The sequence below is a fragment of the Trachemys scripta genome, chromosome 5 (genome assembly GCF_013100865.1).
Source record: "Trachemys scripta elegans isolate TJP31775 chromosome 5, CAS_Tse_1.0, whole genome shotgun sequence".
In the NCBI taxonomy this organism is placed as follows: domain Eukaryota; kingdom Metazoa; phylum Chordata; order Testudines; family Emydidae; genus Trachemys; species Trachemys scripta.
This window is the reverse complement of record NC_048302.1, coordinates 95681793-95704084: the sequence shown is the minus strand read 5'-3', so window position 1 is coordinate 95704084 and position 22292 is coordinate 95681793. Positions and strand designations below refer to the sequence as shown.

At 40.2% G+C, this 22292-nt stretch overlaps 1 protein-coding gene across 16 annotated transcripts in view; it reads right to left on the bottom strand.

Moving 5' to 3' along the window:
- The window catches only part of APBB2 (amyloid beta precursor protein binding family B member 2), a 343676-nt gene that overhangs the window by 29465 nt on the left and 291919 nt on the right, over positions 1-22292 (bottom strand). For 7 of the 16 annotated variants that reach the window (XM_034771095.1, XM_034771094.1, XM_034771089.1 and 4 more), the window contains one exon: positions 7646-7651. The exons of 4 other annotated variants lie outside the window; for them this stretch is intronic. In XM_034771095.1, coding sequence (XP_034626986.1) covers positions 7646-7651 — 6 coding nt within the window. Of the gene's footprint in view, positions 1-2770; positions 3293-7645; positions 7652-7796; positions 7922-20032; positions 20289-22292 lie in introns of those variants that run through there. 5 more of the 16 variants (XM_034771105.1, XM_034771101.1, XM_034771104.1 and 2 more) reach the window with 5 other exon arrangements.

Here is a 22292-nt window from a genome sequence, read left to right as displayed (position 1 = left end):
GCTTCCACATGTGCTTAGTTTAAAGCACCTGAATATTCCTATTGTCTACAACAGGACTACTCACATCTGTAAAGGTAGGCATATGCATAAGCCTTTGCAGGATCAGATCTGCAAACCTGTCAGGATGGGGAGGATATCTCATCAATAAAACCCTTTCCCTCTCTTTCTTCAAAACCATAGATACTGTATCATGCAGAAATCTGAAAACACCATCTGCTTCCAAATCATCAATCAAACTATCATCTTCCCATCTGACAAGGCACAGACTATAGGTCAACTTCAATAATTCATCAAGTCAACTAAATGTCTTAAGCAACATCCATCCGCACAGTCCTATAGCACAGTACACAATTCTGCAATACTGGCCTGCTCCCACAAGATGCCCAGGCTGCTAAGAATCCAACTTGATTCCCATGTAGCTCGGGTTCAAACCATTCTGTATTTCAAGGAAACAAACAAAACTCTTCCTCTCTCTTTTGTACAAAAATTATCAAGGACACGAGGGCTCCAGTTCATACCCTTCCAGAATTACCCATGGTAAATTAATCTTTGGAAAAGATATAACAATTCAAATCTTCCATGCAAATGATTGGGCAGAAAAGAGAATATTGCCTTCTGAGCAAGATGCATTGACTTCTGGACACTGGAGTCATCACCTCCTAGAATGAGGAAGTGCAGATGCTACAAGCCAGCTCATGCCAAGGCCCCTAGGTCTCAACTGAACACTGACAAATACATAGCTGGAATCAGTCTGGCTCATCTGTGTGTTGGTGTTGTTAAAACAGAAAGAGTTATAAAAATGCGTCTAGACTTTATGAAATGCTTGCAAGTTGCTGCATGCATTAATCTGACTGATAAACATTACCTTATAACGTGGGATGTAGGTATTAAGTGTTTGCTCTTTAACTGTAAATCACCAGACAGAAGAGATGCATTAACAAGTGTGAAAAACTAGTTTCCAACAGGAGATGTTTTATCTCTTGCCCAACAAAATAAGGCCCATGAACACCAGATGAGCCATTGTGGAACATCAGAAGACAAAAGGCTTTGTGCATTGCTCCCTTCCCCACATTCCCCATGAAGAGGAGACTTGCAACTGTATTCTTCCCAAGAGCTGAATTTGCAACTTGATGCTAGAATAAAAAAGGGAAGGGAATAAAAAGCCCTAACAAGGAGGAACTGTCTTTTTTAATGCTGCTTGGACTCTGAAAAGACTAAGCATAAGCAAAAGATCCCCAGTGCTTGGCCAGGGTTAGCTCTAAAGGACTTATAGCCCTTGCTTATTATAGAAGCTTTCGTTACTTTTTGAAACTTAAGATTGTAACTCATTTGGGTGTATGCAATGTTTACCTGCTTTAACCTTGTAAATAACACTCTTATTTCCTTTTCCTAGTTAATAAATCTTTAGATTGTTTATTATAGGATTGGTTACAAGCATTGTCTTTGGTGTGAAATCTAAGGTACAACTGACCTGGGTTAAGTGACTGATCCTTTGGGACAGGGAGTTACCTGAATATTATTGTGATTTTTGGTATAAGGGACCATCTGTCACAAAGCTAAGCTTGCCTAGGTGACAAGATAGATTGGAATACCCAAGGGGCTGTCAGCTTGACACTGATCATACCTAACTCCATCAAATCCTATCCCACTAGGATACTCACATGCATAAAGCTAAGCATGTGCAGAAGCTCCTACTGAAGTCAAAAGGAATTTTGCCATTAATGTCAGTGGAACAGGAACAGTTCCCTATTTCAGTGTGAAAAATCTTTGAGGTGACAACAACTTTCATAAGCCCTTTACCTTTTCGGGCTTGGGCCTACAGTGAAGAAGAATCTCAGCAGCAGAACACAGTATTCAAAACTGTAATTGGATCCCGACAGAATGGTTTCCAGGATGATGCCAGTTATTCTGGGGTTTGCTGTAAAAATGAACATTTCCCTTACCCTGCAATGAAAACTTCTATAATTTGTGCATGTATCCTATACTCCATCTAATGAGAATTTACAGTACATAAGAACTGGGATTGAATCGTTATTTCAAACAGAAGCCATAAAACAGACTGACCAGAAAAATGGATGAGAATTTTTTTTTTTTGGCATAAGATTGTAGCTTGGCTCTGCTATAGAGCTGAAAATACAGTAGAATCCTCTTAATTAGGATGTCCTGTTGCTTATTATTAAGGAAGAGACCTTTTTTCTTTTTTAAAAAAATGGTACTGAATAAAAATGGGACAATAAAAAGGAATACTTCATCTTTATTTCAATAAAGTTCTGTATTAATTGACCGGAGCTTGCCTATTTAACACCCGGTTAAGCATCACTTAACCACTAAACATTAAGTGAATGTGATTACGCTAAATGGAATTTATGGTAACGCTACCCTTTTTGAATAGCAGTCGATGTTAGACTAACGCCCTGGGACACATCCCAGTTAATCTCACCATGAAAGCATGGCACATATTGTACTACCTTTCCAATCTAAAATTTTACCTTTTCAACAATGTAGACATGTATTAGCTAATTTCTTTGGTAAAAATAAAACTAACATTTAAGTCTGAAATAAGCAAAGGTTGACTTATCAAAAACAAAACACACTGATTAAAAACAAATAGAAATATTTTCTTGCATCAGTGTAATTTTGATTTCCACTGTATTTATAGATTTATATTTTACAAATTGAAACAATAATCCTTGACACAGGAAAGTATATCCTCTGGGCTGAGGAAGAAAATTATTTGAATTAAACAAGAAAAATGATAGTCAATGTCTACCTTTCCTCAAGTGTGGTCCATGTACCAGTGCTGGACCATGCTTGTGGACTGCAGGGAGTTGGCTAGTAATATGGGGCTTGCTCTCCTTCTCCTTACCAGCTTCTACAAACCTCCAGGTTCTTTACTGCCAGGATCTACCTGGAAACTAAAAACTGCAGGAAAAAAGGAAGAGAGCCAGCACCACGTGACCACCAGCCAGCATCTCCTATAGAGAATGTGAGGGCTGCAGCAGTGGTCACAGCAATGTAAGAGAAGGGGGAGAGGTGAGGAGTCAAGAGCAACCACAGGGATTGAACCTATTAATGGAGTTAGAATTGACATCCATCATTAGAGAATGAAAGTCTGGGGGAACAGAGGACCAAGTGGCTGGGAAGCATATGTAGGTGAGCAAAAGGAGAGAGAGGAACGGAACAGATGGGAAAGGCACTGAGATAAGAGAAAAAGGGACAAATAAAACACTGACAAAACCATGACTCTGATATAACTTTTTCATGTCAGCAATTGCTGTAGTTGCCACCTGGGAGGGGAGGTGATCCACAAGCAAATCTCTTTGGAAAAATATGGTTCAGAATATGAAAAAGGTCTGAAGTTCTGGATTAACATTTTAAACAGTATTTTGCCAGCACTGTCCCTTTACAGAGGTAGGGGTTTCAAATCAGGATTAAGATGCTATTAAGAGGTAAACTGCTTACTGTCTTTACAGAATTGAAAACTATAACCACATGTAGTTCCTTTTGGGACACAGGGCCTGATTCAAGACCTACTGAAGTCAGTGGAAGTGTTTTTATTCACTTCAATGGGCTTTGTATTAGGCCAATGCTGAGGAGCTTGCAAGGATGTGGAGAATTCTGTATAATCATAATTTTAAAGCCAAAAGCCAAAACAAACACTCTCCAACAAGGAAACAATATCCATATCAGCATCAAAATCAGAGTTCTTGCATGGTTTACTAAGGGATTTTTCATCTTCATGTTATCCATTAGCTGCCCACAGGGTGAGACAACCTCCCTCCCTCTTCCTGGAAAAAAACAAACCAAACCAAGCAAAAAACCCCAAAACACACCACCAGCAAACCACCCAACTTCAAAACACGTCCTATAATCCTTTCCATCTGAGCTGTGATTCTAATTTGCAAGACTGACAAAAAAGAAATCAGTTAGAGATTCTACATTTTTCTGTGCCAAAACACACATTTTTTTCACTTTGTGCATTAGAGTATATGTAATCCTTTTTAGCACAGTAGTTTCTTTAATTTTTAAGGTTTCAAATGAATTTTGATTTGTGTGTCTTAGATCCAACAGGCCAACAACCACATTCTGTTGTGGACCTGCACCTTCCTTCAGTTTTCTAATTGTAATCCAGTACAGAATGCTTGTCCACCTTAACATGATCATGCATGATGAGAGTAGGATGACCAGGTGTTCGATTTTCGACAGGAACACCTGGTCAAAAAGGGAACCTGGCGGCTCTGGTCAGCACTGCTGACCGGTCTGTTGACTGTCCGGTTGGCAGTGGCGCGCAGCGGGGCTGGCAGGCTCTCTGCTAGCCTCCGCACTGCATGGCTCCCAGAAGCAGCGGCATGTCCCCTCGCCGGCTCCTACGCATAGGGGCAGGCAGGGGCTCCACATGTGGCCCTGCCTCAAGCACTGCCCTCGCAACTCCCATTGGCCAGGAAATGCAGCCAATGGGAGCTGTGGGGGCAGCGCCTCTGGATGCGGCAGTGCGCAGAGCCGTCTGGACATGCCTCTGCTTCCGGGAGCTGGACGGGGAACATGCCTCTGCTTCCGGGAGCTGCTTGAGTTAAGCGCTGCCTGGAGCCTGCACCCCAGAGCCACCTCCTCCGTGCCCCAACCCCCTACCCCAGCCCTGATTCCCCCTCCCGCCCTCTGAACCTCACAATCCCAGCCCAGAGCACCCCAGAGTCCTCATCTCCTGCCCCACACCCCAACTCTCTGCCCCAGCCCAGAGCCCCCTGCCACACTCAGAACCCCTTAGCCTCAGCACAGAGCCCCCTCCCGCACCCCAAATCCCTCATCCCTGGCCCCACCCCAGACCCATCAGCCCCCACCGCCCGGTGAAAATGAGTGAGTGAGGGTGGGAGTGAGCAGGGGCTGGGCAAGGGTGTTCAGTTTTGTGAGAGTAGAAAGTTGGCAACCCTAGGTGAGAGGATGCAGGATTTCTGACAGAGGATTCCCCCCTTACAGAAATAGATAGGTCCCCTCTCTCACTAGCAGCCCCAGAATTCTTATTTCAGTTCTCTCTTTCAGATGAGAACTTAAAAATTTGTTTCTTTTTAGAATAACATCAGTTACTTTTATGCAATTATTGAATTCTCCTTGCATGATCTAGCATTGAAGGCTACTTACCTTTTTAATACATTCATGCTTATAGCTTGTATTGCTAATTATCCTGTATTGGAAGCCTCTGAATTTCTCTCCAATTGCTTTTTTAGATCACTTACTAACTCTCAAATAGTCTCCTTGGGCATTGTTTATTTGGCCACTTTGAGTGGGAATGTGAATCCTAACAATTGTAACTTGGCAACCTTATATTCAAGGTTCTTACAGTGAAAGTAAGCCCCAGCCTTTCTATTATTAGTTGGCATCTCAGAGATCATTCCCACCCTTTCAAAATATTTAATTTTTAACCCCTTCTTCTGCCCCCCATACCTGACACCTCTGTGACATTCAGATCTTTAGGACCTTAGGCTCCAAGCTATGCTCCAATCTGAAAATATTTCTATGCTTCTAGGGTTTTAATTCCCAATTTCCTGTACGTGCTATCGTCTTCTCAAAGCTCTGAGTGCCCCCACGTATTTTCCATATAACTATGTCTCCATGTCATAGACATCACCCTTCCAACAGAGGAGTAGACTGGATTCTCTTCAGACTTAGCACTACATCCTGATTAGGTAAAGGGATGGCTATTAAGCATAATGAATCATGCACCCTTTCCCCACATTCTGCGGTGGGTCTCTCTCTTTCTCTCTCTCTCTCTCACCAGAAACACCATCCTGGATCTGAGAAACCTTCCCGATAGAAAGTTTTGCCAAAAATCAACCCTTTCCCGCAAAAGTTTCAGTTTAGACAAACTGACATTTTCTGATGAAAACCATTTAGTCAAGAATTCCCGACTGGCTCTAGTTAGGGGGCAGGAACTGTATGACGAGTCAGGAAGAGAGTGTTAGCACAGGGCTTCCATTTCAAATTTGGATTTTCACTGGGTTTTTTGTGTGGCTAGAGGTAGAGGTTTTGAGTCAGATCCTCAGCTAATGGAAATTGGCACAGCCCCATTCAACTCAGTGGAGTTACACCAATTTACACCAGCTGAGGTTCTGACCCCTGATATTTTATTAGCATGAACCTGCACACTGCAGTTCTTTTAGAGAAGAAGTCCCATCTTAATTCAGAAAGTTTATTAAATGTATAAAGGGATTCAACTACTTCGCCTTGGAGAGAGCACCTCTAGAGCTAAGATACATGGATGAGCCAGCATGGGAAAGACTATACTGCTGCTACTCACACTGTGCACCATTCTCCAGGTTAGTCATTTTCATAAATACTAAATTCATATAAAATATAATAGTGTGCCTTTAAATCTTTGAACAGCCTCTTTGATGCCAATCATGTAACTTGGATAAACATTTACTATAGTACATTAATATTTAGATATTTTAGACAACAATCCTACTTTCGTAGATACAAGTGAAAGATGCAAGCCTTTGTAAGGAATATTTAAATAACTGATAAAGAAATCAAATTGAGATGCTCAAAGCTCAACTGCACATTTAATTGAAGATGGCAGCAAATACTAGAACAGTGTTTTCATTGAGATTTGCCTTATTAAGCAGTTGGGAGTGATAGTTCCCTTTGTTCTTTATTATTCAGACAGAAAAAGTAATCACAGTATGTTCACAACCAGAGAAGCAGATCACAGAACACTTTTGTTAATGTTAGCCTAGAATGAGCATCACTTCTTACATGCATGAAATGTACATTAGCTTGCAAAGCCATAATCACCAAGAAAGTTCAAACATTTCCCTAGGCCAGTGCTTTCTAAAGAATTGATTAAAAACCAGTCAAGCTTGTAAAGTAGTCTCATTATATTCCTTGAAGCAAACCCAAGGAACTGTCCACATCTCTAAACTATCTCCCTTCCATCCTGTTCCAATGCCAGGCCTTTACTATCTAGAAGAACAAACAAAACTGGACTGAGGCCGACACCTAATTCTAACTTGCAGAGAATAATTCTACCAGTATGAAATTGCTGCCTGACTGTAGCCCTGGAGCTGCAAAGCAAATGATAACAATATAGTAGAATAGTACTGTACGTGTTCCAATACAACAAAGTATTGTAGAGAATCCTAAATGACAACTTTACACAACATGCAGATAAAAAATGCATACATGACAGTTTATATAACTTGAAGGACAACCCACCATCCCAAACACTGGATGAAGAGAATAATTTCAGTGTTGCCAACTCTCATGATACTTTTGTTTTTCTTGAACTCCTCGTTCTGGAGTCATGTAATTATGTGAGAAGCTGAGCTTTTATTTAATAAAAAAAGTATCTAGTCCTCATGGCCACAGAAAAGAGCTGGAAAATGTGAACCCTAAATTCTCAAACATCAGAAGGCATGTAAAAATCCTGATTTCCCCCCCAAATCTCATGATTTATAGCTAGTCACATGATTTTTGAATGCATGGGGTTGGCAATACTGTCATTACTGGATTAAAAATGTGATCAGGTACAGGATTAGTTTACTTCACTACAGGTTAGCTTTTGTAAGACAATGATGACTGATACTGGCACTGTTTGGTGAGTGCTAGGCAGATAAACATGGAAAATGATGGAGAAATGAAAATCATTTACCTCTCTCTGAATCCAGGAAAGCATGAAGAAACAGAGCAGAAAGAGCAAGTTAGAAAGCATTCACACAGACGAAAGTCCAGCATACGAGACAGAACTGTTGACAGCAGTACTGTACATTTAACATTCAATATTCCTTTCCTGCTTAGCTTACCTAGGTGTACTGCCACTATTTCCTTTCAGCAGTTATTTTGGTTGAATCCTGTGGTGCTGAAGTTTGTATTTTTGGAAACATACAATGAAGCCAAGAGGCATCAGCTGAATTTAGAGAGGCAGCACAGTCATATCAACATCGGGAGGTAATCAAGCTTAAAATATCACATACAAATATGGGAGGCAGTATGCAGTAAGCACACATGAAAAAGTTATGCAAACCTTTGTGTTTCCAAAAGGAGCTGCTATTTCAACAGACAGCAACAAACCAATAATGTGTTTTAAAAACATGCCTTACACAATGTTACTGTTAAACCCTTGATTGCCCAAACTGAAAGAGTTTGTAAGTCTGCTTTCATTTTCACCATCTGGGTTGAAAATGTTTTTTTAAACTGAAGTCAAATTAAGTCTTCTCCATCTGTGGGATTTTCAAGAGCTCTCGTGATTTAGGAGCACAAGTATTGACAATCCAAGTCACCTGGGCTCAGTTGAAAATTATACCCTCTAAGACATCCATTGCTGAATTCTGCCCTAACTTGCCCCTGTGAAGCCCCGTAGAAGCCAACTGGTGTAAATCAGCATAGATTTTTAGCTTCAAAGCTGTTTTAACAAATACTAAACTAATGTGATTTAACCCAAGCTGTTTTTTTATTTCCCAACTGCAGCCCAATAGCTCTCAACAAAGTATTGTAGAGAATCCTAAATGACAACTTTACACAACATGCAGATAAAAAATGCATACATGACAGTTTATATAACTTGAAGGACAACCCACCATCCCAAACACTGGATGAAGAGAATAATTTCAGTGTTGCCAACTCTCATGATACTTTTGTTTTTCTTGAACTCCTCGTTCTGGAGTCATGAACAGAAAGGGGTAGAAGGGAAGGGAAAGGGGGAAGGCAGAAGCCGACAAAATGTAGCTAGCTCACTCTTCATTGGTCGTTGCCTCTTGTCCTTCACCCCTCACTAGATTTTCCAGGATCCACCTAGAGAGCTGCCACTGCTGAGGGCCACAGCCACTCTAGAGCTGCTGGCACTTTGTACGACTGCTATCGAATCCCATGCTGCTCAGAACAGCCATAATTGCTATTGTACTCCAGTGCCTCTTCCAGACCTGCACTGATGCTGGAGCTGGTGACTGCTGGCCACTGGAGCTACCTCCAATAGTGGGTCTTCAATAGGAAAAAGATGCATTCTTAACTCATATTAGCAAATGTAGTAACGAACATGGGGTAAAAGCTTAGTGAAGACAAGGCAGTTTGTAGTTTTAACAAGCATTACCAGGGTGAGGTTAAGACTATGGGGGAGCCTAGCATTTACCATGGCCTGCCAAATGTTAAAAACTTGCAAAACTGACAGCCCAACCTTCTCTTCAATCACCTCCCTCAAGTTATTTCCCTACCATTACAGGATCCTGCAGCCCAGGCCATCTCCCATCAGTACTTAATGAAGTTACATGCCTGGGGCCAATGTCCATGGGGGCTTGTCTTCACAACTGTTCTACTCAGATTTTGTTCGCTACCCTGACACTTGGGTCACTGGGGATGCCCTGAGGAACTGTGGCCATGGTCCTCCTCCACTATGCCAGGACTGTTTGCTTCCTAGGTTCTTTCCATGACCAGAAGAGAAAAGATACGGAGTGGGAATTTGCAGTAAAGTACACACTTCTATACAGGAGAGCTCCATTCCTCTGAGCCAAATGACTGCTGCATGAGAAAAACACCAGACATTGCCCAAGACCAGGGGGTCTGCACCGCGACCTCCTTCTGACAACAAAAATTAATACACAACACCAGGAGGGGGAACAGAAGCCTGAGCCCCACTGCCCTGGGTGGGGGGGACAAAGCCTGAGCTCCACCGCTTGGGGTGGGGGTGGGAGCAAAGCTGAACCCCAAGGGCAGAGGGCCTGTAACCTGAGCTCCGGTGCCCAGGGCTGAAGCCGAAGCCTGAGCCCCGCCGCAAAGGGCTCAAGCTGTTGAGCTTCAGCTTTGGCTCTGGGCAGCAGGGCCCGGGCTTCAGCCCTGGGCCCCAGCAAGTCTAAGCCAGCCCTGGCGACTCCATTAAAATGAGGTTGCAACCCACTTTGGAGTCCTGACCCATAGTTTGAGAACCGCTGCCCAAGGCAGTTACCAGTGAGTTGACTGCATTTAGAACCTAGGTTAGACATGTGTGCATTGCCTCTATGGGTGTAATGAATGATGTCACTAGAATGAGAGTTCTCATCTGTTGTCTTTGACTACAAACATGTGGGGTCTAAAGGACAATCAACTGTTGATTACATTTGCTCACCCTGTTCCCAGTGTTAAGGCACTCTTGATCCCACTCTCCAGCCCAAAGAATAGATCCCCTCTCATTCTCACCCCCAAAAGGGTGAAACTCGTTCAAGGAAGGAAAGCTGATCTCCACGGAGCATTTGAGTGAGGGTCATGTACAATGTACAACTGCAGGGATAGAATGAATAGAGGGCTCAGCATGATTCCAGGTTCTACCCTAGTGGAAACCAAGGGGCACTTACAGAGACGAAGAGGAAAACAAGTTTCACACAGCAAGGGCTGGGTAAGAAAGAAGAGAAATGAAAATGAATTTAGGATTTTCAGAGGGGCCTGCATATGCATTTTAGGCCAGGTTTTAGGTTAGGTTTGTGGATGCCTAACTCAATGCACGTGTACAAATCAGATATTTGCATGTATGCATATTAAGATAGATGTTTACTATTTAGATGCCATTTTGTCACTTTCCCTCTAAATTGGTGTCTCTCTTTTTCTTCAGCATTATCTGTGGTAATACTCTGTTGTATTCATTAGACATATGGCCAAATGTAGGCCATGCTTACAGGATGAGGGATGCAGTGACTCTGACAAAGACTTGGGGGTCACGGTGGGTAATCAAATGAACAGGAGCTCCTATTGCAATGCTGTGGCCAAAAGCACTAATGCAATTCTTGGATGTATAAATAGAATAGTATCAAGTAGGAGATGAGAGGTTATAGTACCTCTATATGTGACACTGAGGTAGTTGAATGCAAAATGTAGAAACAATCTTCCTGATAGTTTCACCAAGTGTCAGTGTGAAGCAGGGGGAAATAAATCATCTTTTTTCAAATAACCAACTATGATATTAAAGGTAGCTGTGGAAGGACACGTGAACTTCCGCAATGTGCTTTAGGACTGTGTTCCATCTTACTACTTTCTCAATGAGGCTTGAGTAGTGTGCTTAACATCCATACAACAGAAATTTAGGATGAATGCACCTGAGGAGTTTGCACCTTCTTTTCATTTCATTTTTACTATCTGAGAAAGTGGCAAAGACTTTCTTGTCATACTTTCCTGACTTGTTGGATGGGATAATCAGCAACTGGAACAGAATAGTTTGCAGTTTTCTTTTCACATGTAGAATTGATAGCATTAAGCACAAATGCATTTCCTCCTCCCTCCCCATATGATAAACCTGTAGTCATTATAGGTCATTTTTCTTCTGTTTCTTCACTCACAGCATTTACTTGTGGACCTAGAAGTTTAAATCTGCCTGGAAGAACATATCCAGACTTCATTCTTTAAATTGTTCTTTATGTGTTACATAGAGGGCAAAACTGCCAGTATAAAAAGAAGGTTGCAACTTTTTATTACATTCCAGTCTTCCTCTCAGTTGCTTTTAAAGCATAATCAGAAATTGATCTCTGCCCTATTTTCCATATTGAAAATAAACAGATTGCTCTTGAATGAAGCAGATGTTGAAGAGCTGCTACAAAGCTCGATACAGGGATTTAAATTATCCTTGTGGTTGTATTTTGATGATGTCATTGAAAAATGTTTCATTTCCAGGATCATCAGATTCAGTGTTATATCCTTCAATAGATAGACAGCAGCTTCCAACCTGTGGCACTGGAACTTACTTGGCCCTTCAGGTGCTACGTTGTGGCCACTGAGGGCAATGAAGTTGAGAAGAAAATCTGTATTTGATTATGAATGGAAAATATGTTCCTTGAGCTGCACACTGCAATTTTAAAATGGAAGGGTTTGAATCAGCAACATTGTTATGGGGAGGAGATTCTAGGAGCATCTCGGTGGGATTCAGGAGGGACCCCTCTTCAACATCCAACAGCAGTGGATTCCATCTACTAGCCTTATCCCTCTCTCCAATCATCAATGATTCCGCCCATTCCTCTTCCCCATCTACACAGTGCTATAATTTATTGATTGTTTCCCGCTGGCTTTACACACATAACAGGAACCTCAGTGTGCTCATCAAAACCCTTTTAACAATTCAGAGATTTGAATTAGCTCTTAATGTTTTTAATATCAAAAAGACTTCCAACTATATACAATGACCATGGTAATAGTTCAGTGACCCAGAATTTCAAAAATTGAAAGAAAAAAATATCTAGTCTCTCTCAGGGTTTAATCTATCACAGAAGAAAAATAATGCACATTTCATCTGAAAAATAATCAATATGTTTCTAATTAAAAATGTGAAAGGTAAAAATGCTTATAATTCTGAATTTTCTGTTAATTACCCCTAATTTTAATTTCATGTGAAAGGTGCACTCAAGTTGTGTCTCAGACCCAAAATTTAGATTGTTTTCCATTTTAAACAACACATAGGGGAAAAAAACAAAGAAAAAGGTGCCTCTTGGATAGAGCAAAATTTAAACATACTTAAGGGAATTGGATGCAAAATTTTTGATCTGCTGGTATGTAAGTCCTTGAAACTGAATCTGTTAATTCTTCTACCATTATGCAACATGAAATTTCACATCATATTTTAATAAGATAATACCATTGTAGCAGAAAGCCTGGAAGGGAAAGAAAAAAGGTAAAAGGAAAACCAGTAAAGGGTGGCAAAAATAATAGGTTGTTTAATTTGTTTCAGCCAACAATAAATGAGTGGGATTCCCACCATGGAACTCTCTAAAATGGTAAAGTACAAACAAGTCAAGAGGGACCAAGTCTCATTTTAATCACTAGAATTCCTTATTATAGTTTTCAAATGAATCCTATGTGTCTGTGCAGCGACTGAGCACGTCTTGTAACCTACGAATTAATTCACACACAAAAGACTGTATCTGCCTATGTGTTTCTTTCACATTTGGATAGCTCAGATATGGCTGAATGAATTCTCTTTAAATTTTTCAGAAAAATTCACCCCAAAGCTAAAAGCAAACATGGTAAGTTCCAGTTCAAATGGCAGATTCCACAGAAGGTTGTAAGTGCCTGAAAGCAGATGTTTAGAATGAATTGACCAGCTCAGCTTTAGCTATGATGCTATAAGAGCAGCTGTGAAGAATTTTGCATGTAGTATTCTACATGTAGTATTCTATGTACAGTATAGTCCCAATTAACTGAATAGCATGGGGGATACAGATTTTATTCAAGTAACTGAGTTCAGCTAATTGAGAGAACAGGAACATTCAGCAGCAGGATGGGCTTCCCCATAGCTGGGAGCTCATCCTCCTCCTTGCAGTCCTGGTCAGGGGTCTCTGCTCATCACTCCTGGACCAGAACCTTCCTGGCACCTTGCACCTGCAGGGATCGGATGTCACTGGCCCTCTGCAGCTGCACTGCCACAGTCCCGCTCACTCACTCCCCTGACAGAGGGGCTGCTGAGGGTTCCCTGCACTGCTGCTAGAGCCATTCGGCAGCAGGGTAGCCATCTTGTCCTCCTCCTCCTCCTTTCAGTCCACACCAGGGATCTCTGCTCTAGTATCTGAATCTCTGCATTATCTGAATCCCTTCCTTGTCCTCCTGCATGAGATAAATGGGGGACAAGGAAGGGACTGGGATAATGTCGAGGAACGGATAATAGGGTTTCGGATAAACAGGAGTATACTGTATTCCATACAGAGGGGATTGACTTTAAAAAGGAGCAAATCATGCCTTCCCACAAACATACCCATGGGAGGGTGAGAAGAGATCCAAGAAACTCTGCAAGGATCCCTATGCAGAATTTCTGACACATCATACCCTTGAGGGAAGAGATTAAGGGACCCACTGAGGAGGAAGAAGCTGCAGACTTCCAACCCTACGGATCCCTAGGGAAAGGACCATCCTGTTCAGAGAAAGACTCTGAGTTGCTGCTTCCCTCTGGAGAAGCTGGGCTGTCATTGGCAGTAACCGCCAGCAGCTGTTTTCAAGCAGCATTAAGTCTCAATTGGATTTCAGATCAAAATCTGCAAAGCCCTCAGAGGATAACGTCATTGAGGCTCCATCCCTTCATATCCCAGTCGTAAAACCTATGGAATCCTGACTCTGTGGAGCTCCAGGAGAAGAACTCATATTGGGGACCAAGGAAGGAGTAAAGGTGAGAGAGGTAGGGTGGAGGAGGAATGATACTGTTGACGTAGAATCTTCTTCCAGTAGAGGTCCTCCATGGAACATGAGCAGAAGCAGAGTAGATGATTGAGTGGCATTAGCTTATTTTCCCTCGATTTTGTAACTCAATTCTTATAAAAGGGATTGATGTAAAGCTACTTCTGATCACAGCTATAAAATATCCAACTTAGAGATCAAGCCTAAGCATTATTTAGCTATGGAGGTCAGCAACCTGAGGGTAAAGGAACTAATTGTAGTGGCAAAAGACAAATTCTAATATGGTTTGCCACAGCTCTGGGAGGCAAAGGCATCAATGAGAGGACTTTGGGGCAAAATGGAGAAATAAATGGGGAAGGAGGCAGGATTGTGAGGAAAATCATTAGTGAGAGAGGGGAAGAACAATTTAAAAAGAAATGACAGAAATACTGTATTCCATATTACTTACTGGTTAAGTTTTAAGGGCCTGACCCTAAACACTTTATGGACAAAGTCAATGGGAGTTTCACTTGCTAAGGATTGCCGGATCAGTCTATAGAGAATGCTATTAATACCAATAAGCTACCAAGAAAGTGGTTAAAATATTAAATAATTTATGTTTTGCTCTAAATCCTCTTTTGGCTCCTCCAGATATTAAGGATATTTATCAAATCTACACTGTATCTCAAATGATTGTGCCCCTAATAAACTGAAAAGTGATAAGGGTAAACTACTAAACTACTTAAAGAACTATTCATTTTTCATATATAGAGATTTTCAAAATGACTTCCCCTTTCCCTCCCCCTAAAAAATTCAAAACTGGCTGTTTCTCAATAATTCGTTTTTTAAGGTAGGAAACACATTCATTTTTTAAAATAAATCATGACACCACATGTAATGTGTCAGCTACATTTGGATGCACAATTAGATCGCTAAGCACAGTTAGAAAAGGTGAATATGGCAACAGCATGCTTAAAAAGATAACCAAACCCTAGGTTCACCTAAGTGCTTTTCGTTCTCCCACTTAACAATAATTGTTAATTACTGTCAGTTGTTGACAACCGAGAACATCTTTTATTGAAGGTTGCATGTCCATTTAGATACACATTTGCTTTAAAAATAATACACATATAGGGAACACGAACAGTACTTTGCTAACTACTTTTACAGAAATATCAGGACAAGCTGATAGCTTCCTGCACAGCATCTGAGGGAGAAAAGTGTTTTTTCTGTATAATGAAGTTTAATTATGCAGACTTCTTTGGTAAAGCAAAGAAGATTGAATAAAGAATATGGTAGCTCATTAGATTATCAGTATATTAAATACACTGAAAATAAGACCATACCTTCTCATTGTCTTTTGTGCAGAACACCTATAGATCAATGGCAGATCATGGCCCTAATTATGTTTAACTAACCCTTTAAATGTCTCTGGCTCTAATAAATTTGTTAGTCTCTAAGGTGCCACAAGTACTCCTGTTCTTCTTTTTTCTGGTTCTATATTTATTCTTACATTTTTACTACCCTCTCTACCATCTGCTCTTTACATATAGTAGACAAAGACAATCCATGGTAAAATGTGAGACTGTGATGCTGCATAGTATTAACTACACTGCAAAAAACGGGCACTATTGTGTACAGTAACATCTTTGATCAAATAAAGATTTAGGACTCAAACTTCAGTCTCCTTGCCCCAGCCTTTAACCAAGCCATAACGCTTTACAGAGGCTCCTTATAATCTCTTTGATGTTCTCACACAATGACATTCAAAAAACTACCACACTGTAGTAAATAAAAAAGCCCTATCACTTGATAATTTCCAGCAGTGAGTGAGTTCAGACAACACTTACAGCTTATTATACCCTCTTCTTCCTCCTCAACCTTTCCACCCTTATTAACTTCTGTCGTCTTCTGAGTAGTTGGCCCAGTGATATGTACTCCTTCTAGACTGTGGCTGACTGCCTCCCCTTCCCCTCAATCTTCGGTCTTCAAGGAGATTGAGAAGTAATCTTCCAATATCTGGAATGTATAGCCTGTCAGCCCTCCTTCAAAACAACAGCAGGATCTTGCCCTGCTTCCTCAGCCTTTAAACTCAGGGGTGAGGAACATCTCAGCCCAAAGGGTAGTAGCAGCAGGACTAGGAACAACTGCGGGACGTGGAGATGGGATTGGGCCCTATAGGGTTCAAGCAGGAATAAGCTGAAACACAGACCATAATGAGAGGGAGAAAACTGGAAAGCAGTAAATTCTGAATCAGAAAGGATATTAGGCATGAGTTTGCATTTGCGGTGTGATATGGCAGTGAAAAGGGCTGATATATATTTGGGCCACAAACACCAAGGAAGTCAATGACCAAAGCTAGCTGATTACAGTCCCTTCTCTATATAACTTCTACGAGCAGACGTGGAATACTGCCTCCAATTCTGGGCACCTCATTACCAGAAAGATACCGATAAACTGAAATACTCTGCAATTCCAAATACTGGAGGATTTATAAGCTCTTAAATTTTATTTGCTTAAATCCATAAATGTGCATCTTCATACACTACTTCTCCAAAGCCAGCCTATGGAGTACAGAGAACGTATCTTTATGGTTTTGTAATCCACGTTTATGAACCGTCATAGTGTTTGACGCAGCAAAATGCATATACAAAATGGATTCAATCTTTAACATCTGAACATAAAAGAACAAATAAAAAAGAAACAATGTAACCTTTATCTCTGGGTATTTGGAAATTTCTCTCAAAATTTAACACAGGACAAAATGCTTTTCTTTAGAGACCAGCTAATGCCCATACTATATCTATTACATGTCTGGGAAATAAATTTGCTTGCATTTAAAAGAAAACAGAGATTTAGAGTTTTGTTTGTTTGTTCTGTTGTTTGTGTGTGAGTATAAAGTCAGGCTGTTTTCTAACCTTATTTTCCACAGGCTTCAACCTCATCCTTTCCACTGAAGTCGATGGAACTAAACTGATTTACAGCAGCTGAGCATCTGTCCCTGTGTCTCAGGGCTCTCCCCTCCACCAAATTTTAAAATCAAGTAAATCTATGGCTGTAGCTCTTGCTGTAAAAATCCCCGATTGACTACAGGCCAGATTGTGCCATCGATTTTTCAGCAAAAATTCCCACTGGAAGCAACAGGGATTTCTGCTTAAAAATTGATATCTTGTTCTGGCCCTATGTTCTTAATCATATCCTAGATAGAGCTTGAGTAGGTTACAGGGTTTCTATTTTAAAAATAAAATAAATATCTCAAACTGTTTGACACACGTTGTAAATCACTTAAAAAAACAAAATGAAACAATGAATTAATTCTATACTTAAAGACTGCATCAAGGCAGCAAAGTCAGAATGGTAGTTTGGGTGCTAAATCAGATTGATACTTGATGTGGCATAACTACTCCTCTGCTGGGCCTCTATAAACCAAAAATTCCCTAGGTTAATAATTACAGAACAACAGTATAAGATTACTCCAGCATTTTTTCGGATTTCCCCTCAACCACAGTTCCTAAGTTATAGAAATTGAATGCAGGGCCTCAAATGAAGCAGTTAGTGCACTTCTAGATACATGAGCATATCATCTGACATCTAAGGTACTTCCATCTGCCTAAGGTCACCCAATACAACCAGAATTCACCACATAATAGAATAGCATTGCTTCCTGTCTCCTAAGAAACTCTGTAATTAAATATGACCAGACCATAAAAAGTGTGGGTTGTTAGGGGAAATAAATGGGTCTCGGCAGCAGAAAAAGAATTAACAAGGAATAGCAGACAACCTTTCCCCAATACAGCAGAACGCCATTTCAGATGGCGAAGGTGTTATTTTTGACAGATTAGCAGATTCAATCATAAAACACATTTCCTTTCAGTCAGCTATTTTAGAAATCTGTATAGGCATTAATCAGACAAAACCTCCATTCCACAGAATACAATCAAAATTATTAGTGTTGGTTTCTTTGTCAGGTATCAAATACTAATTTCAAAGATCTGTTAATTACATCCCATAACGGAGAAACCAAACTGATTATATCTCATGGATTTTTATTTCCTGGTTTAAACTGATGCGTTTAAATCTGACATGGACCAGTTTCAGCCAAAAAATAAGGGTTCTCAAGAGGCCTCTCAAAATACAATGGAGTAAATTCTGCACTCTGTGACACTGGTGTAGTAAATTTGGATTAAAGCCATGTAAATCCCTTAAATCAGTGCAGTTACTCTGGAATTACACTGGTGTCAATGAGATCAGAATTTGGTCTACTACTATATGTAGTTTTTATTCATTACCTTAAAGCATAACAGCTCCGGAAAAACCTTGCTGAATAGGTTTACACAACATTGTAACAGTTCCAAGAATTTGTTTAGTCTATCAATCCATACTTAATCACCTAAATATTAATTCACACAGTTTCAATTGCTGTTTGGGCCTTCTAATTAATAATACAACTGAGAAATATTTAAAACATTTATAGGTGTGCTTATTTTTGTTTATTGTTGAACATAAATTTTTATTCATCGCTGCCATATAGCTTTGTTTTTTTCAGATATACCAAACCAATATTATTATTAGAAAGATCCAAGTTACGGAAATAAAGCTATCATTTTACAAATAAACAATTTAAAACTAGCTCTTCTCTTAAGAAATGTTTTTGGGATAAACAACAGTACCCCTCCCACCCAAAGTTATTAAAATTATGTCAATCATGAAGTAACAGCTACAAAAAAGTAATTAAAGTCATAGTTTAGAGAGAAAAGCCTCTCTGCATGTTTTATTGCACTAAATCAAACCTCAGAAATGCTTAATACCCTTTACACTGAGGAAACAAAAATTAGCACAGATATTAGGAAAACAAACTAATGTTACAAACCCAACTGAAGAGTAACACTGCTGAGTTAAGCGGAGGCGGGGGGGGAAAAAAGGATTAATGTTTGCCTTTCCTTCCCCCCTACCCAATATTATAATGAGGATTCACAGCTCTATAGCAATTATCAAATCAATGAAATTCACCCTGTTTCAAATTCTTCGGGAATACAGATAGGCTTGAGGAAGCACAGATTCATCCCCGAGCACCCAAGCTAATACATAACGTTTAAATCATTTAAGTTTCTTCTTCTGTCAAAAGAGCCATAAACCGTCTCACATATACTGTACATTAATGTCTACCAAGAATTTGATGGGGTTATGGTTCTTCCATCTTTATGAAATGTTCACTCTTTATGAAGCTCTATAAAATTTCAAAATCAAAGACTCATGAATTAGAAATGAATAATCTCCATTGTCAAAGATCTATTGAAAAACAGGATAATGGTTAGCTGTGGGTTATCAAGAAAATTACATAGGCACTATACATATGCAGTAGCAAACGCAGATTTATGTCATCCTTTGCAAATGAGCCTTCTGCAATTTACTGTTATTCCATCTTTTTGCCTATTAACCCAGCACTGGCAATAAAAACAAATTATGCCCAGGCACAACAGAATTACACACAGATTTAGGCAGGTTACTATGAAGCCAGCAATCGCAGCCAGTTTAGGAACAGGAATTCTGAACTGAACACTGACCAATGAATCTATCGAGCATCTCAAGGTCTAAGCTATGTTCATCAGTTTACCGCTCAAATGAGCAACATCTGTAGGGGAAGGAGGGGGGGAGGGGAGAAGCAACAAATACTTACAGCATACCATATATTCCCACATCTCTGCTACAATGCCTTTCTGAAGGTTGTTAAGTGTCAGCTCTTGAGAAAAGAAACCTGACTTGCCTTTGTCACACTAGAAGCTGTCATTTGCCTTGCAGGCAGCTACACAGGATCTTTAAACTAATGGACCACACTCTGAAAATACAGTGAGAGACAAAGGCTACTACTATGTTTCCATTGTGGTGTATATGATAGGAGGAGTAGGGTTGGGTTTGGTTGGGTTTTTTTTTTCTTTTTTAAGTTTCTTACCTTTTTTATTGCAGCAAACAGGATTTTAATGCCAAGCACGTCAGATACAACCACCCAACTCAATGCCCTGCCTGGAACTGTTAAATGTACAGATGATGCAAACTGCTCTTGGATCCAGCCATGTACTTGTACTTCAACGACCTGTGCTGAATACTCCTGGGAATGGTAGCTCATTCATTTTGTATCAAGTTGAACCAAATCCTGTCAGCTCCCACTCTCTTCATCAGGCCCCCCTCATTCTCTCTTCACTCACGGTGCACGGCTGTGCTGATTGGATACAGCTGTGAATGAGTGGATGCTGTCTCCTGAACTGTATGGCTCAGCCAGGGGTGTGTCTTTCTCCCTGTTATCACTGATTTTAACCATTTTTGTGTTCAGCACATTTTGGGCTGTGAAAAAGTCTTTCCACTCTCTCAATACAATGTATTTATTGTAGATTATCTTTCTGTCCTGTAAGCACAATTAACTCTAACCTGCTGAACTAGAAGCAACCTTTTTGGAAAGCTGAAAGTGTGTAAAGGTTTGTTATATTTGTTTGTTGCTGTGCATTAAGCAAAACAGTTTAAACAGGATGCAATATAGAAAATTAAATGTTTTACGGTGCTTTCTCTTTTAAAAGGCAGCGAAATAGCCAAATCTCAGTGTGCAGAATTAGGCACTTCATTTAGTTCAATGATGTTACAATGATGCTTATGCTAGCAGTGAAATGAATCCTTGATCTGTATAAATATATACTTCAAATAATTTGATACTCCAAAATATGAATGCACAGTACTGTACATCTAATGTAAAGTGGGGTTTTGCTCTAAGGTGACTGTAAAAATGACACTCCTGGGTGCCAGGTTTATTGTCTTTCAGTGAGTTCCCTATCAAATGTGCTCAGATAAAGTAAAAAGATATTTTATCCAACTGTCAGCCATGCAATATCAGCCTGGCTCTGAGAGTCTAGATAGAGTCTGTCCTTCATAAACATCACCATCAGATTTGGCAGGCCAAATTAAGCCTCAATGACACCTGTGCAATCCTATTACATTCAACAGATTTTCAAAGGAGTAACGGGTTGGAACTTAATAAATAATTCTGTTACTGATGCACAAGAAGAACAGATCCAGCTCCCTATTTCTTAGGTGTGTTGGATCTGTAGGGCTACCAGGAGTAAGGCAGTAAAATAATTTTGCTACCACAGTAAGCTGATATGACTCTTGAAAGTCTTGATACAAAGAGGAGGCCAATCTATTGAGAAAAGAGACGTCATTTTTAGACATTTTCAAAGCAGACGTGCAATTTAATGGACTGGTTAATTCTGTAAGATCTCACACTGCACTTGTTATCCAATTCCATTTGGCATTCAATATAACTTGCTTAAGCTGCATGTGAAGGCAAAAGTAATTTGATATTTCTGAGGACTTCCCTCTCTACTGCTCTTCTCCAGTTGAAAATGAAACAGAAGATTATATCAACAACCAAAGTACAACAGGATACGGTGGTTTTCCAATTGGCAAAAATTAAGAAGTTGTAAGAACAATGTTAGACATTGATTTAAATGGACACTAAGGAGAGAAGCCAAGTTTCCCTGTTTTAACATGCTGACTTTGTTTTGTGTGAGCTGAGAACTTTCCCTCCCTCAACCTCTTTCATTTGCTTTTATACAAGAAGAGCAATTTAATGGAACAGTGGAAACTTTTCGTACTGTGCCAAATGATATAGAGTAAGTTTCAATCAAACTATCCTTTTTCTAAATGAGAAGATGAGAAAAAGAAATTTATACATATAAGCAAAACAATAGTCACACAAAGTAGAATTATGCCCTAAGAAAAGTAGAGCTGGTTGGAAAAGATAGTTGGTTTTTGCAGGAAATTTTGAATTTTCCCCCAGTTTTTCAATGAAAAACCAAAACTAAAAATTGTCAATGTCACTGAAAAAGAGAGGAAAAAGAAGGGAAAGAGAAGGAGTGGGAGAGAAGAAAAATGCCAAATGATGAAAATAGGTTGGTTTTTGAAAGCCAGATTTTAGTTTTGGAATGTATATCATGAGGGTGTCTAAACAAGAAACTACCATACTGGGACTGCCCCAGAACCAGGGCTGGCTCTAGACACCAGCAAAACAAGCTGGTGCTTGGGGCGGCACATTTTTAGGGGCGGCATAGCCGGCGCCAGAATGCCGCCCCTAAAAATGTGCCCCGGCCGCCCTAGCTCACCTCCGCTGCTGCTGCCACGGCGCGCGAAACAGCTGATTCACGCGCCGCTACTCGCCCTCCCTC